General features: G+C 35.2%; 1 protein-coding gene across 1 annotated transcript in view; it reads right to left on the bottom strand.

Moving 5' to 3' along the window:
* Positions 1 to 18,203, bottom strand: part of LOC107292287 (fibrillin-2) — a gene marked incomplete at its 5' end in the record, with an annotated part of 40,506 nt that overhangs the window by 1,090 nt on the left and 21,213 nt on the right. The window contains 18 exons of the mRNA XM_015821371.1: positions 969 to 1,134; positions 3,900 to 4,131; positions 4,443 to 4,562; positions 5,574 to 5,702; positions 5,872 to 5,988; positions 7,024 to 7,146; positions 8,493 to 8,618; positions 9,651 to 9,857; positions 10,304 to 10,429; positions 12,045 to 12,176; positions 12,573 to 12,695; positions 13,294 to 13,413; positions 13,533 to 13,658; positions 14,389 to 14,454; positions 14,857 to 15,009; positions 15,555 to 15,680; positions 16,284 to 16,403; positions 17,119 to 17,247. Coding sequence (XP_015676857.1) covers positions 969 to 1,134; positions 3,900 to 4,131; positions 4,443 to 4,562; positions 5,574 to 5,702; positions 5,872 to 5,988; positions 7,024 to 7,146; positions 8,493 to 8,618; positions 9,651 to 9,857; positions 10,304 to 10,429; positions 12,045 to 12,176; positions 12,573 to 12,695; positions 13,294 to 13,413; positions 13,533 to 13,658; positions 14,389 to 14,454; positions 14,857 to 15,009; positions 15,555 to 15,680; positions 16,284 to 16,403; positions 17,119 to 17,247 — 2,441 coding nt within the window. The remainder of the gene's footprint in view (positions 1 to 968; positions 1,135 to 3,899; positions 4,132 to 4,442; positions 4,563 to 5,573; positions 5,703 to 5,871; positions 5,989 to 7,023; positions 7,147 to 8,492; positions 8,619 to 9,650; positions 9,858 to 10,303; positions 10,430 to 12,044; positions 12,177 to 12,572; positions 12,696 to 13,293; positions 13,414 to 13,532; positions 13,659 to 14,388; positions 14,455 to 14,856; positions 15,010 to 15,554; positions 15,681 to 16,283; positions 16,404 to 17,118; positions 17,248 to 18,203) is intronic.

Genomic DNA, 18,203 nt, shown 5'->3' with positions numbered 1-18,203 from the left:
TCCACAGATCAACATACTTTTATCATACCACCAAAGCAGCCTTCCTCACACATAGGCCTTCAGATGTGTGATATTTTATTTCCTATGTTTTGTTAACTAGTAGGAACAAAGCATCCACGTGATGAAGTCCCTAGAGGAAGATCAACATAGAGTAATTCCTACCCGTGATGAGAAAATCTCATTTCACTCTCCTTTCATTTTAATAAAACAATTGTGGGGAAAGCGTGGATATATCAACAAGTATCTGATAAATTGGAAAGCCTATCACCATGGAGGTTTACATCATTTGTGTGATGCCCTCTGCACACATGAAGACATTTGTATCATTACCATAATCATAATTAGGCAAATTATATAAACTGCAGTGAACATTGATCCATTGCATGCAATATCCATTCCATTATGCATTGAAATTTCATTGCAATTATAATGACTAATGGTTAGAATAACTGTGAAGCATGAAAAAGGCAAGAATTGAGAGTGGGATTCAGTAAACGGGAACAAAATCATAGATTGGATTTATTTTATTTTAATTTCTGAGACTCACATGCCATAATTCTAAAATGAATCTGAGTGGCTTACATCAAGTTTAGTAATCACATGAAGATTAATTTGATAAGAGTTTTTCCAGGATTCCTCAATATTCAGTAGTAGAGTCTTTTCCTCTGATGATTGATTACTCATCAATCCAATTTCAATTATTCCAATCCAATTATTTTGTTCTGTTTTTATATACAAAATCTCTTTGAAATTGGAAGGGCAAAATTACTGTGCATAATGATTACACATTCTACACTAGCTCTACGCAAACTCATGTAAGTGGGCAAAAGAATAACGCTCTTGATGCTAATAATGCAAGATTATAGTAGTTTCTTTTTAAAGACCCATAAGATTCTGACAAATTCAGTGGATGATATTGCTTAGATCTGGAACAGCAAGTGCAAATCAGTTGTGCAGTTTTTGCTTACCTCTGCAGGCTCCAATTGGTTGAGGCTTCTTTTCTTCCTGCTATCTTTTTGGGAGTATCCATTAATTTTACACTCATAACAAGCTTCTGGGGATAAAGCATTCTCTTCTCCTTGATCCACTGGTAGATACTGGCCTTTGCTAAATCCCATACCGGAGACACAGTGCCTGATGAATAATGTCATAATATTATCACCTGGAGAAATAAGCCTTTTTGTTGCCATGTTGCTAGTTCATAAGAGGAATGAGTGATTTGTTTGTTATGCAGATAAAAACACAAGTTGTAATGATTTTGTATAAACAAAATGCATACTTTAATTGTGCATTTACTTCTCAATGTTTTGAATCTTTTACCTTTCACCTTTGTCAGTAGCTTAGTTTTAGAAGGGATTTATTCCTTTCTAAACTTTATATATATATATTACATATTAAAACAAAATACCAAAAACAGTGGCAATGGAACAAAAGTTTATAAGACAAAGGAATACATTTCCATTTTTTTTCTGTAGAGTGGCAAGTCACTGATACACATATACTTAAAAAGCTAATATAAATGAAATTAAATATGATATATTTTTATTGCTGAAGTTCTCAATATACATTACTGCTATTTTTATATATGAAAATCAGAAATTGTATCCTCGTGTCTTCATTTGATGGTACCCCTTCAAGGTGATGTGATGTCATAAATACCTCACTGGGACTATTAATGATATATTCCATCATTAGCTTTGGAATTATGGTCATAAGTTATGGCAGTCATAAAGCGGGTCGCCATGTGATCTGACTGAACTTTATGACTGCACCCTGACTTTCCCAGCTGCAGTTGTTAAGCAGATGAAGCAAAAGAACTGCCTGATCAAGGAGGACAGGCAGCTCCCCGCTGTGCACAGAAGGGAATTTGTGACCATTTTTTCCAACCCAGTGCTGGGGTTCCCCTCCTGTTTGCCAAAGAGGGGTGGCATTTGCCCCAGATGGGGTGGCATTTCTCCAGCAAGCAGCACCATCAAGGAGACTGGCTGAAAAAGGTCTGTCCTGAAACCCACTCTTAGATGTTGGGATGGACCTTTTCCAGCCAGGAACCAACTAGGTAGCAATGGCTTGTGACTTTGTAGACTTTCTGGAAAAGCCAGCAGGGAAGATTGCCAAAGGTGATCACGTGATTGTAGGGCACTTGGCAACCCATCGTACGTGTGAATGATCTGCCAAGTGCTGTTATGACTCAGGTGGTCAAGGCAAGGCAGGCCTTTATTGCCCTCAGGAAGTGTTCAACAAATGGCCCTCCAATGAGTGGTAAGGCTCCACCCCATGCTACCCTGAAGGCAGCCACTCTCAGTCTCCCAACAGCAGCCCACAGATTATCAGGAAAGTCCACAAGGCAAAGTCCAGGCATAAGAAAAATGGCAGTCCCCGGGGCAAAGCCAAGATACAAGGCAAAGGCAGTTCTGAAGGTAAAGCAAAGCAAAGGGCAAAGGCAGTCCACGAGGCCAAGGCAAGAGAAACGAGAGTCCTCAAGCGAAGACAAAAGCAGTCCTCGAAGCAAGGCAAAAGGGACAGAGTCAAAGCCGGGGGAATGTAATTCAAGACAGACAATTGTTCTCGGCAAAGATTAACTCCCCACGGCTTCTCCTTAAGTCACTCCACTCCAGGTATTCCTGATGAGGAGGTGTGGAGTGATGTCCCGAGTAGCCTTGCAACCCTTCTCTGGGCTTACCTATGCTCCGCTCTCTGTGCCTTTGGATTGAGTGGCAGCTGTTCCTCATCAGAGGAGTTCTATCTACCTATCAGCACCACTACCTGTCAGCAGCCAACCCTCCCCTGTGTCTGTGAAGGCAGGCAGCTCTCCGACTGGTCGACCACGTCCCACAAAGCCTGAGGGGCCTGGGACAGCATCGTCCTTAGCCCCTGACCTCTTCAAACATGCCAAGGGAGAAGTGCCATCCCTGTTGGATGGTCCCGGTTCCAACTCCTCCTCCTCCTCTGAACCAGGCTCTGATGGGGCCATGACAAGTGCCCAAATCACAATCATGTGTCCGCTTGGGTGCTGCAGCAACTGCTCAAAACTCTCTTTTTTCAGCACCGTAGTAATTTTGAATGGTCACTGAACGAATGGTCATTAAGCGAGGACTATCTGTAATTATTGCCAATTGCTAAGCACCAAAGTACGATTAGATCACTGTGGGCATGCTGTAAGGGAAACAACTTCTAGGATCGGATCAGAATGATTCAACTCATGGAACAATGGTGGAGAGGAGACATAGGATACCGCAGAAAATAAGAGTACTCTTGCATAATTTAGGTAACTGAAAAACTCTACCGATTAAATCTACTCCTCCTGAAAAAGGCTATTCTGTCAATGGTGGTTTTACTCTGGATCTGATCCACATATTTAATTTTCATCCAATCTGCATTACACATTGTAAACTGTGTATTGTTGTAATGTAAACACTACAGCTGCCATATTATTCAGTTTCATAAATAAACCTATTTCATGATTAAGCAACAGGATTATGATTTGCCTAACAAAAACTTAACTAGAACAGCATGCATTCAGTGGAAAGTTGGAGAACACTGTAGCAAATGAGTCTGTAACTGTCTGGTAGTATTGTTTAAAAAAGGGATGATAATCGGCACTGACTTGGACAGATGTTACACATACATTCCTTTTTTGTGGAGGAATAGATTGTAACAAAAATTATAGTTTGTCTCTATTAACTATTTTAAACATTCAGTCTCTCATGAAAGCATAGTATGAACTCAGAGATCACAAACCAGAGATCAGAGATTCCACTAGTAGAAAACATTAACTTCCTTATTAATGAATTGAGAATCGACTCTTTCAAGATAGTAGAAACTGCTTCATAGTAAAATATGTTAGTCGTTCACGGTTTTGTAAAAGATGCAGGAAGATTCTGTCGCCATCAACTACTCACCCTTGTCCTGCTCTGTAATACCCCGGAGGGCAGCCACAGAGGTATCCGCCTTCAGTATTGGAACAGCCATAATTGCAGGGATTCTTAGTAGAGGAACATTCATTGACATCATGGCATGCGCTATTGAGCTGATCGTAAGAGAATCCAGAGGGACACGCACATTTGTAGCTTCCAAGAGTGTTGTAGCATGAAGCTGAACCACAAATGCTAGGATTTGAGCATTCATTTTCATCTGTTGAAAAACATACTTTTTTAAGCATGCAGATTTTATCATGGGAGAGCTTGTTACAACAGTGACTAATTTCTAATATTAATAAATGTATTTCCTGGTTTTCTTTTTTAAGATTGGCATAGAGAAATAGATGTTATTTTAAAGAGCACAGAATAACAGAATAAATATATTGCATTTTAATAGCAGGAGTTGGTATAACAATTAGCATCATGAAGGAACAAATGATATAAAATAAACATATTTGGGATTTCTACGTACCATTTTTATTCTCTACCTTACATCACTAATTCTATGTAAAATGAGTTTCTTACCCACACACTGATTCCACTGGTAATGCTGGATATATCCTTGTGGGCAGCTGCATCTGTAGCCACCAAGAATATTTTGGCAGCCATGCTGACATCTGTGATTTCCGCCACATTCATCCACATCTATAAATAAAGATATTAAAATAAAGAAAAAGATGCAAGAATAAAATAGTAAATAATTTGCTAATCCTTTTTGCATATATGTATAGAAAAACAATTCATGACATTCTTTGAGATTTTCTTTTGAGTTAATATACAAGATCATTATTATTAAAGTTTTTATTAGTAGAAAAGTAGATTCAAGCTGTAACAATCCTCTGCAACCATTACGAGCCAGGGAAAATTGCACTTCGGTTTTCTTTTGCCTCCCACTTAAAGATCATTATGAATCAAAGGCCAAGAGGGCAGCTCTACCCTTAGTCATTCAGTTAAATACTATTTATGAGAAGCAGCTGCTTTATTGGAGGTTGGGGTTGGAGTAACAATTGCATATGGTTAGTTAGAAAATTCAGTTTACTTGTTGGCTGTTGAGAAGAAGACAAGACTCAGGTAAATGAAAGGACGGAAGATTTATGATATACTTTGTACATTTCAGCCACTCTCTTTTATTTTCTCTCTATTTTATTCATTTATTTGTTGAATTTGTAGGCCATCCCCTTCCACAGGACTCTGAAAAGCTTTATGAAATTAAAATAACAGTACAATACAAAACAACTGAAGCAATCAAAATAGTGTCAGACCAACAGCAATGTGGATGGACTCAGTTACAGTGATGATGGGCAGGCTGTTAGAAGACCTGAAAGACCAGGTTAGGGATAGATTCTCATCTATCTACGTAGCACAGAAAATCTGTCAATGTGGTAACTAGGCATTGAAAACAACTTGATGGCACATAATCAATCAAAAATTCAAAACTGCCCTCCAATCGATATTTCAGTAGCTCTGCCACACATAAATGACAACACTCCAATTACACTATGAGTTAAAAGAGTTCCAGTGAATAATAAAGATGCCAATAAGTACATGAATAAGCCTAACAGATATAAATATGATTATTAAATAATGACTGGCGATTTCCAGAAATACCTCTTCGGTATGTAACTTATGACACTCACAGTTTTCACAACTTATTACCTTCACAGTTCAATCCAGTGGAATCTAAAGAGAAACCTCTTTGGCATTCACAGGCAAAACTTCCAGGAGTATTTTGACAGATTCCTTTTGATCCACAAAGTGAAGGCTGTGATCCACATTCATTGTTATCTACAAAATGACATTTCATTTTTTATAAATCAGATACCAGAAGAAAAATAAAGAATGCTATCTTCTTAATCTGATTATTAATCTTATTACTAGCCCTGTTTGTTGCTAAGGAGATCTGAGAAATGTTACATGTTTTCATGCAACAAAAACAATAAAATTAACCCCTTACCTATACAGGCCGTATGATGTTGTGTGAAACCTGGTGGACATTTACATGTGAATCCTCCCAAGGTATTGACACAAAGGAATTGACAGTTATGTTGTTTAGTCTGACATTCATCAAGATCTAGGAGTAGAAAAATAAGGTGCTTATTTCTTTAAAAATTAAGGTAAAATGTTTATCTAATCCAATATTTAATAAAACTCCAAATTTAATAGCAATCCAAATTGCTTTTAAATGCAGTGAATTAGCTAAAAGACTCTCTTTGATTCAACACAAAAAATGCCATAGTGTAAGTGCCACCCCTTACAAACAAACATGCATGCAGAATCTCAATGGATATACCAAAAGGGTAGAGCTTGTATTACAACGGTAAGGCACTCATTGTATCATTTGAGTAGCCACCCCAACCCCACCATGGACATCTGGTTGTTTTGCCTAGAAAAATCCAATCTCTCTGGCTTTCTCATAAATTATCCTTTTTTTTTTGGAATTCTCAAGATCCTAATTTTGTTAATATCCCATATTCTGTGTTGGCCTGTATTGTTTTTAGAGAAGTGGATGCTGGCAACTGGCCTGTCCTGCTGTCATTTGGGCAGATAGTAACTTTAGTGAAGTTTCCTTTATAATAGGTCTGGGGTGAAGGGAATGGCATCCCTGCAAAAGTATAAAAGATGTAGGGCTCCCTAAGCAATGCTTCCATAAGGATTTTTGTATAGAGAAGCATCTTTAAAAACCCACAGAAATGCTCAGTAACAATCGAATAAGGGCAGAGTCTTTACACATTTGCCCACGGAACTGGAATATGTCAACAATCCAATACAGGTATAATTGAATTCTATGATTTTATTATTTTTCAATGAAAGTATATGGCCAGCACTTCCTATTTTACCCTACATGCCTTGTAATCAAGCAGAAATTGTATTGTACTGTTTGCCATACAATTTCTTTTTTAACATCATTACTATGATGTTTCACAAAGACAGAACTCCAATATTGATCATGTCTATTTCTTCCTTAATTGCATCACGGATAATTCCCTTGTAAGCACATTGGATCCAATGGGCCACATTTAATATTATTGTTTTGATTAGCTGACATAAGAACATGATTGTATAAGAAAATTGGTTAGAAAATCCACTAAGTTACTCATTCTCTTACCTCTACAGGATTTTCCATCATCTTGGAGGATATAGCCACGTGGACATGAACACTGGTAGCTTCCTTCAGAATTCTTGCAGATAAAATTGCATGGTTTGGGAGACTGGGAGCATTCATCAAGATCTAATTACAAGAATAATTCATATTTACATTTTATTTATTCCATAGCATTGGATTCAAAATGAAACCAGGGGACAATGCCTAAGAGAGACTAACATTTATTTAAAAAATGTTTCAGCTCTAACCAAAGACAAGATTCATCATAGTGCAAAAAGGCCAAACAAGTTGGCAGTAAGATTTTTGAAGTTCTCACTTAGTAAAAAAAAAAATGAAGGAAAAAATCCTTCAGCTCAGTTCAGAATTCAGCATTTGCAATCAAATTTGTAAAATGATTGAGAAAAAAATATTTCAAGAAAGTTTAAATTCACAATATCAAGTTTACAGTTCACATAGGAAGCTATGCAAGTTTCAATCCCAAACCACAACATTATAAACTAGAGCAGTGATGGTGAACCTTTTAGAGACTGAGTGCCCAAACTGCAACCCAAAACCCACTTATGCATCGTCGAGTGCCGGTGGATGTGGCCCATTGGCTGGGCGTGGCCAATTGACTGGGCATGGCCTATTGGGTGGGCGTGGCTGCGGTGGTAATGGCAGACTTGGTGGGACTAAAAAGTTCAATCAATTAATTCCAACTTTGCAAGATCTTTTTTTTCCCGCGAGAAGTTGAAATTGACTGATTGAACTTTTTTTTTTTTTTTTGCACATGGCGGTGGAGGCCTAAAGCAAAAAGGTTTTATAAAACCCAGCTGAAGGCCTAGGACTAGGGCGATGCCACGCATGCCCACAGAGAGGGCTCCGAGTGCCGCCTCTGGCACCCGTGCCATAGGTTCGCCACCACTGAACTAGAGTGATATTACTACTTGCCAATCTTCATAAAAACAGTATTTCCAGAGGCACTGGAAAAAAATCTACCTTGCTTAAAGTAATTTATGATACCAACTCTACCTCCGAATTCCAACTTCATGAGAATCTTTTCTATGTTCACCAAACTTAAATAGTCAGGGTAAGGGGAAGTTGAGCTAAATTATATTCCTCAAAAAAATCTCTGTTCTGTGTCTCTTTTTAATCTGAGCTGTGATATAATAAGAGAAAGAGAGAGTGAATGAGAGTTAAAATGTAAGAAAAAAATAAAATTAAAGGACTTTTGTTAGGGCTTTGGATCTCTACAGAACAAGAACACTATTTTTGATCCCACTGTAGGGACTAAGTTAAAAGACATCAAATTACTATTCCTGTTGATATGAGACTGTTTTGAATCAGGAATATGATTGTAGAGAACTTTTGAAATCTGGAGAAAAATCCTGAGACTTTATAATATAATATTTTAAATCACCCTCAAAATGTAAAATGTAACAGATTATAATATAGATATAACAATATGATACAATATAAAAGTCAAAACTTACCCACACAAGAAGTTCCACTTATGTCAGTAGTATAGCCAACTTTACAAAAACATCTGAAGGAACCCATGGTGTTTATGCATTGGCCATGTCTACATAAGTTTGGCATGACCGTACACTCATCAATATCTATGGAATAAAAAATAAGATGCATTTTTTTTTATTTTGGCACATAGCCATTTACAGCTAATAGTGCCATTAAACAAATACAAATTAATTAAGTAGCCATAATTCTATGAGTTTCTGAGTTTTTTGTAGATGTCAAGATGTAACACCTTTCTGTTCATGGACAAAAAGATTCACCAGTAGAGAAGCCAACAGTGTTATAGCCAGATTGGAAATGAGGGAATACTAAGAATTAAAAACCACTGAAAAATTTAGGATAATTTTTTTATAAATGAATAAATAAAGTGAATCTCAGTGTAACTATCCCAAGAGTTTTGGAAGGGTAGAAGCTCTTGTAATAATTCTTCTACCCACTGTTCTGAAATGAGAGAATTTTTTTCCATAAAAAAAGAACCTTTGAACCACCACCCCTCCCCATAAACCTCAGCAGAACTTTGCTACTTCTGTCTCACTCATAGCCCATAGTTTGTCCTAAGTTGTTTAAGAATTTCACTTTACAGTATTTCAATATGATGCCCACTAGTTTTAATCACAACAGTTAGTACCAATTATTTCAATGCTACTAAAATATCATACTTGGTAGCGATGTGTAAAAGAAGTGCCAATTTTTGGATGGTTCACTTCTATACAGAAACAGCATGTTTTAGGCAGAAGTGATTGAAGGGGAGGAAAGTAGGGAATAGGCAAGACCAGTAGCAGCAGTCTACTGTCTAACTACCTATAAACAGAGACTATGTTGTATGTTCTCTTGAGATTGGGAAGGTTGGACAATTTATTAACAATGAATTTTCTTGCTGTTTACCAATGAATAATCTGTATAATCTAAATCAATAGAAACAATCCATTTTAATCATTAGCTGCATAGGAAATTTTCACTGCAAATCATTTGGTAAGCAATACAGCTAAATTACAATATTCTTTTTTTTTTAAAATCAAGGGCATCCTTAGTTTTAAAGGCAATATTATACAACTTCAACTTCCTACTACCCAATAGTTAGAAAAAGGAAACTTGTCTGAGGGTTCCATGAAGAATACCTCTCCCATCAGTGGTATACCCCGGACCATGTGGGCACAGCTTCTTGTACTGAGTTGTTACTAGGAGTGGGCAAATCTCACACTGATTGCCCCATCCTCTTCCACCATCACAACAGCATTCTGATTTGGTGACAAGATTACGGCTACTGGAGGCCATTTGACACATTGTCTGCAAGACTTCAGCAAAGCAGAAACCTTGTCGGTTGTCTGTGTAATGAATGTGGAGAAATAACATACATGTTTAACTAAGAAGCATTTCATTCTGTTAAAATAATTTCTCATTTTTTAATCATGATTCCTAGAGTAACTGTATTTTTTGAAAAAATATTCTCATAAAAACAGCATCTAAATTTCATGAAATAAAATGAAGATTTTTAGCTGTGGTAACAGCTTAGCACTTCACATATAGAAATTTTAACTCAAAACATTTGATTGTTTATCTCAACACATTAGATAATTTATATCTCTTACATCAAAGTAATTTTTTAAAAATGATTTTAGCATCCTAATAATAATAAAGTTAGTGTAGGTTGATTTTTGTGAAAAATCCCTATTTTATGTTTCAAACAGATATCTTTACTTTATTCTTGTCAGAAGCACCTATAAACTATAGACAAACAGACATAGAAACTAAGGAATATAAATTTACTTGCCGATGCATTCAGTTCCAGATGGGCTTGACTGGAAACCTTCATTACATTCACATATGTAACTTCCAATAATGTTTATACAACGACCATTTTCACAGATACCAGGCTTACTGTGGCATTCATTTTCATCTTGATCACAAGAAAACAAAACGAAACAAAAAAATGAAATAGGACAAAAGCAAAAAGAGTAACAGTAATTCCCACAATTCAAAATGAAAGCTACGCTTCTGATGATAGTAGATTAAAAAAACCTTCTAAAGCTAAAAAGTCCTAACTTCAGAAAGTTAGTTATATTGAGTGCAAAGAAAATACAATATGATTTTACTTGTGATAAACTTGTTTTTCTAAAAACATTTCAATGGAAGGGGGGGTTTTTTGGAAGGAGGAAGAGGTAAGAATTACTGCATGACAGGGATCTATCTGCATCTGCTTTGATGCAAAGATGTGTAAAATTGCTAAAAAACTGAAATGGTAAATAGTCAAAGATTAGAATGGAAGTATGCAGTTATTTGAATAACTATTTGAAGCTCTAGCTGGATTGAACAAGTATAAATTTTGTTTTAGCATGCAAATAATATAAGACGATGTAATTTCTAATAAATAAATATATTTTAAAACTCTTATTTCGTCATTGACAATTCTTCATAATACTTATAGCTATGTAGTAAAAGTAGTGCATTTTACATATTACAAAATTTTCAGGTTCATTTTTTCCAGCTGTCTGAAACTACAAAGGTGCACATCTACTAAGAGCTGATAAAATATGCCAGCTCAGTTTGCTTGATAATGTAATTATTATTCATTCTCACATGACAATTTATAAATGACTCAACACATTCTAAGCATAATGTATGTAAGCCTTTTATTATGAGATTCCTTTGTGAAATATAGATTATTTATTTTTACGATTCTAAATTGATTTGGCAATGTTCTCCTCCTCAGTAGTCGTGGGAACTAAAATGCCAGGCAGAATTATACATAGTCTTGGCATGAAACTCTGTATCAATGTGTTCAGTTATATGTTATTAAGTCCTTAAGGTCTGGCCTTAGTTTCTGGGATGTGGAAGGTCCTGTGTTACTTGTAGACGTCCTGTTACCACAGTGGTTCTCAACCTTTTTAATGCCGCGACCCCAACTGGTCGTAAGTCGAGCACTAAACCGGTCGTAAGTCGAGGACTAAACCAGTCGTAAGTCGAGGACTAAATTGGTCGTAAGTCGAGGACTACCCAACCGGTCGTAAGTCGAGGACTTTCCCTGCCCAGGAGCGCCACGCATGCGTGGTTTCGCCCCCTGCGCCAGCCGAGGCGTAGCTGGCAAGCAGCAGAGACGGAGCAGGCCGACCACCAGCTGGCCCAGCCCAAGGGAGGTAAGGCACCTGCTGGAAAAGGGGGAAAAAATGGCGGACAAAAAAATGGCAGACAAAAAAAATGGCGGACAGCCTTGCTTGGCGACCCCCATGAAATGGTCGATCGACCCCAAATGGGGTCCTGACCCACAGGTTGAGAACCACTGTGTTACCAGCTACTGTCCATGAACAAGCCTTTTTTGCATTTGTATTACAAATGCTTATTTGGATTCTTTAGATGCTTCTCTAATAATCTGATGACAATTGTATACAATTATAGTGCCTAGCAATAAAATACACAATATCACAAACTACCACTGTCTAAGAATGAATTATTAAATCAAATTGTTTGCTTTTAATTTAATTACAGAGACCAAAGTACTTAGTCTCTGTACCTACCAATACAACCTTCTCCATCTGGTCTTCGAGTCATCCCGGGGGGACATATGCACATGAAGGTTCCAATCAGATTTTTGCACATCATGCCTCTAGATTCACAGTCGTGTAGATCTTCTGCGCATTCATCGAGATCTTTTCAGAAAGCAAAATAATACAAATGTTAGAAAACATACCTATTTTTTTTCTTAATGCCAAAGTTAATTGGAAATTGAATGGCATCCCAATTCTTGCAACCTTATCAAAAGCCAAACTGAAATATAATGTAGCAATTCAATAATTTATGAACAATATTTTTTTAATTAATAATACAAAGAGAACACCATGTTTTATTACTTTATACATTCTGCATATGTTCTTTAATGCTCAGTTCCATCTTTCATAAAAGATGACATAATTATAGCAATAGCCTTTTCTTCTACAGTAAATTGTCATGCTTCAAATTCAGAAACTTTACAGAATACACTGTTCTATAAAAATTATATTGGCAAAAGTACTGTTAAGTTGTCAACATGCTAAAAAGGTCCTTACCTTTGCACATTTTCTGGTCCTCTCTTAATTCATATCCCACTGGACAGGTGCATTCATAGAAACCGTAAGTATTTATACAGCGAAAAGCACAAAGCAAAGGATTTTGTGCACATTCATTTATATCTAAGCAAGACAAAACAGAATACATTTGCATTTAATAGTATACTTATCATTTATAATTAATCATTTTTCTCAATGCTGTGTGTGGTGCAGTTATGTGTGGAAAGAGATTGGGATAAGAATTAATGAAGTCCTTTCTCAACAAACAAAATTTAGCATACTGGTCATACATGGATTTTTGATTTCTAAAATAATTAATACATTCCTAAAATAATTATCATTATTATCTAATAATATTATTTAAAACATTAAAACAATAAAACTTAATTAGAACAAAGGCAAAAGGATGTTAATAATAATGGTGAACACCTCACCAGTTCACCAGTGCCCTGCGGTCCCTTGGCCACCAGATGAATGTATTTTACTTTCTCAAGCCCACTCTACATGCAGGAATGCACAGACAGGAGACTCATTGCTCCTATTTGTGTTCCTGCTATATTGTGATCCTTTTGGCCATCTTACACTGAACTGATTAATTCCAAGCAGTTAGCAGTTAATTAGAAATCTGTTATAGTCCTATCATCTTCTTTTTCTCTTTTGAATATACTGTAAGTACCCAGAGCAGGTTAGCAGGTGTATATAAAAACATACTATAACTTACCCTCACAATTCATCATTGGTCCAGGTTCAAATCCATCCAGGCAATTGCATTCAAAACTACCAATCACATTTGAACATGTGCCATTTCCACAAGGATTACCAATGGAACATTCATCAGTATCTAAAATATAATAGGCCGAACAAATATTTTAAAACTGAAATTCAAACCAAGTTTATAAACTTTAAAGGTTACAAAACATGCAATCTATAAACAAGGTGCAGTACAGAATCAGCACACACCTACACATTGCACTCCAGTGTAGTCAAGGTTGTATCCCAAGGGACATTCACAACGGAATGATCCATCAGTGTTTATGCAGTGTCCATTGGAACAAATACCAGGATTCTCCAGACATTCATTGACATCTAAAAGAAAAAGTTTTGCCATCAAGATTTCAGTGTACCATTACTGAATAATAGAATTTCAGTTTTTTTTTCAGTTAAAAATAGTGAGTAAAAAAGAAAAAAAGCTTTAACATACCACACACTTTTAAATATAATATCTGCTCATCATTTTCATTATAATTTTCTTCATACAGTAGTTTCAAGAGCATATGAGAATATCTTTTCAGTAATTCGCCAGATTTATTCTCATTAGACATTGTTGAAAATATTTTAAATTTGATTGGATATTAACACAGGATGTACATGTGATTAGTTAACTTTTGGTGCATTATTTTTATAGATTTATATTTAAAATGTGAAGTGCTAACTGTTTAGCATTTTGGTATCAACATTTTAACTACTTTATATATTTAAGTATTTATTAAATTTGTTTTTATACATTTTATTACACTTTTTTTGTTAAACAACTTTAATTTTTAATGCAGTAAATGGGATATAACAATTTACTTATTTATTAATGATATAAACCAGCATTAGCTATAATAATATTAAACAACATTGTACTATCTTATGATAATTCTGCACTTAAAGGCAGAGCAGCTTTCTTGAAATAAAATTTGTATTCACTTCCCTTGATTTATAAATCATATTTTAAAAAAGTTCCATCCAATAAATAATTTCGTTTAACTATTATATAAAACAAGAGTTGAATAGAAATATTTAGTGGTGTGATAATGAAGGAAATTAGTACCTTCTCGTGTATCATCTATTCCAGGTATAGTTCCATGGCCAAATGGACATAGATCCTGAAAAGCAACTGTTAAAAGAAAATTTTTGAAACACCACTACTAAGGAGAGAATATACAAAGCAATATTTTAAACTCTCTACTGTAATTTAAATAAAATGTTCAACAAATTCTATCAAGGGAATTTTCCAATTGCTCTTGTATAAGAAGAGAGTACGTCCAAAATGTAATCAGTAATTGTTGCTGTAATACTACTCAGCATCTAGTATAAGACGATAATAAAAACAGATGAAGAAAGTTTTTCTATGGTAGGTTCCAACTCATGTTTTTCTACTTCCAATTTCATATGATGACTTGATGAGTGAGATCCAATATTTTAATTTAGGATGTGGTTTTACAAATGGAGACACTATGTATGGATTTCATGTTTCATTTTCTGTTTTTCTTGAAAAGCTCTGCAATGTTTTTACTACCTTCTTCTTCTTTAGGACACAGTTCACATGGATCACCCCAACCTTCTCCTGGCATCTTGCTGCAACAACATTTTGCCTTGGTGGTATTAAATGCTTTTGGCACAGAGCACTTCCCATTCTCAAAGTTAGTGAAACAGAAGCTCTGTCGAGTATCTGAGAGAAAGCAAAGTCATACCACTGTAATTAATCTCACATTAAGAATGAATTAATCCAGGCTACTTACTTGGAAATATTCCAACTTAGACTCTTATCATCAATAGAAAATAGTAATTCGCCATACACTGCCATGTTTTTGATTAAGCCTTAGTATAGATTACCGATAACAATTTGCACTAATCACAATTCACTGTAGTACTAGTTAGGGTTATTTAGTACCTACTTAATTAGCAACAATTACTTTTATATCCAACCTTATATCATGAAGTCTGCTGAGATTTCTTTTAAATGTTCATTTGCTTAATTTTTTAAAAGGCATGTACAGCTAAATTTGTTACATTTACTTTTCAAATCTACATAATTAATTACAGATTAATTAATTTGTTATTTTAATTATCCTTTTAACTACTCTGACAAAATTTTAAATAGAAAGGGGAGATATAAATGTTTATTTGATAAAAATCAAGATTCCATATTGTTCTTAATTTAACACTCATAATATTTGAGTTTATTATTATTGCCTGTTATAACCTTATACTTACCAAAACATCTCCTGCCATTGTCAGATATTACAAAACCTGGAGGGCAGATGCACTGAAATCCTCCTGGAGTATTAGTGCAGGTCCCAAACAGGCAGATGTTAGGATCCTCATTACATTCATCAATATCTGAAAATATAATTAAAACATTAAATTCTTCTTATTGCAACCCTTTATGGCAGAATGGATGGAAAATGTTGTAATTGTCAAGATACCATATGTTAAAAGAAGTTTTAAAATCACATGTACCTTAGATTAAAAATGTTTTGTTTTTATTTGTTTGCTTCAGATACGGTTTTGATAGATAATTAGCAAAGGTACTTTTTGCTGAATATAAAAATGGCATCCATCTCAAATAAAAAAAAATTGCAGGTGCTGTATTCAAGAGGAAATTTTGTTCATAGAAAACAATGTATAAAATATGTAGCTACAACCTCCTAAGTTCCAAAAAGCCACTATCAAGAAACAGGCCACCTGGAACTAATGTGAGTATAGACCAAACAGGAAATATGTGATGGTCCAAGGCTTGCTGACTACAATTTCCATAAGATTTATTCAGCATGGGAACATCTGAAAGATCATGTTACTAAAATATGAAGGTCAGTATGTTTCTGGTATCGCAGATCACAAACACACACACGTTTGTGTGTGTAGCACAATAACCTGAATTTTATTTCCATAAACAATTTTGTTACCATGCAAACTATTTCCAGAAAGAAAAGACAGCCTTACCAATGCAGCTTTCACTTTTTACTTCATATCCTGGTGGGCAGATACATCTGAATGATCCTTCCAAATTTTGACATGTCCCAGGAAAGCATGAGCCAGGGAGCACTACACATTCATTAATATCTCAATAGAATGGAGGAAAAAAAGTGCCAATTTAAGGATTCTGAGTTGAATTTATTTCTTAAATTTATATTCTATCTGTCATCCTACAAAGCAAGATTCATTATTTATCCATAACAGAAGCAGAAGTAAATATAGCTGACAGACTGTCCCATAAGCACTTAATGACTCTCATAGATATAGATAAATTTTAATTTCTAGTCATAGTTCAGTACTTTTACTGCTTGCACCATAAAATATACAGGCACAATAGGCAAATATTGTATACAAATTCATTGAACTTTCCCCAATTTCTATCACTAATTCGCTGGATTTTTTTTTTATAGTAGCTTCATCTATATAGAACTGCTTTCTTCAAGAAAGTGACATGGCTGAAAAAACTGTTAAATATGCAGGTCAAAAAATTATATCTAATATTAAAATCAGCCCCTGCTGACAGTGCATAATCAAATCTCTTGCATGGAAATTTAATGGTATATTTATCTTACAGAAAACAAGCTACTTCAAATCTGCATCCAAAATAGCTAAATGTTGGGCATCCAATAAATTTAAATAAACAAATAAATAAAATAATTACACAGTTCTATGGGTGGTGCCTAAAAACCCAGAGGAATATTACAAAATATATGTAAAAGTACATTCCGCAATGTCCAGTGCAGCTTATTAAATGTGCATTAGATTGTAGCATAAGGCGCTTGATAATTGCTTTTATACATACCAATACAATTTTTGCCATCTGGAGTAAGTTCATAACCTTCATTACATAAACATTTGAAAGAACCAATTTCATTAAAGCACCTTCCATTTCTGCACACCTGCCCAAAGAAGGAACTGCACTCATCAATATCTATAAATAAACAAGAAAAAGTTAGGTATTTGTCTTGAGTTCAATACGATGAAAACACATATATAGACAGAGTTAGCATATTAAGGGATAAACACGTCTAAGAGATAAAATCATGGAAATGGCAAAACATGGCTGGTAAGGAATGAGGTCCTTGTATATAAAAAAATAATCTCTCAAGCACTTTAAGGTATATGGATTATTTAAGAATAGATATTACTAAACAAATCTTTATTTTTTTAATATTTCATACATCAAAGAAATCTATTCAGAAAGACCACAAATATTTGTATATAAATTTTGATCTTCATCTTTAGTGCATATATAAAAGCCAGTATGGCTGCAACACTTTATGGCAAAACGACAAAGGGAGGCTGCTTTGACTGGGTTTTTGACTGAAGCAAAGGAATCATTCAAATCTTTGCACATAGCCCTAATAATTAGTACCAGCATCAGTTGGTACGTTATCCAATTCAAGAAAATTCTAGGCACAGGAAGAGTTAAATTGAGTTGAAGCAGTCCATTCATATTCACCTACTGGATAGTGGAAAATGAGAAGCGTGTTTCAGTTTAGCAGAGGAAAGAATATCTTCCAATATGGGGGGAGGCATTGGTTGAGCAAATGGATAGTATTATTACACTCTTGTTGATATTTTAATTGCCGGCTGGGAATATGCTGGAGGGATATGGCAGCATATCAGAGGATAAGCACAATCACCTTGCCTAGCTGGCTGGCACAACTACTAACCAAGACATCTCTCTTTGGCAGTGATATTAAATAGATGCAACAGAGACAGGGCCTCACTGGCAATGGGGAGAATAAATATAGTTTATGTTGATATATGAAAAAGAGGTTAATATGTAACTCAATAGTGGAGATAATACTCTGTGGAATTCTACAATATAGATGCCAAAATAGAAGTGCAACCATGTAATTCTACTCTCTAAAACCATGCACG

Source organism: Protobothrops mucrosquamatus, unplaced genomic scaffold, assembly GCF_001527695.2.
Source record: "Protobothrops mucrosquamatus isolate PMUCROS unplaced genomic scaffold, P.Mucros_1.0 scaffold_164, whole genome shotgun sequence".
Classification (NCBI taxonomy): Eukaryota; Metazoa; Chordata; class Lepidosauria; order Squamata; family Viperidae; genus Protobothrops; species Protobothrops mucrosquamatus.
The sequence above is the reverse complement of the archived record's forward strand: the minus strand, read 5'-3'. Positions and strand labels throughout refer to the sequence as shown.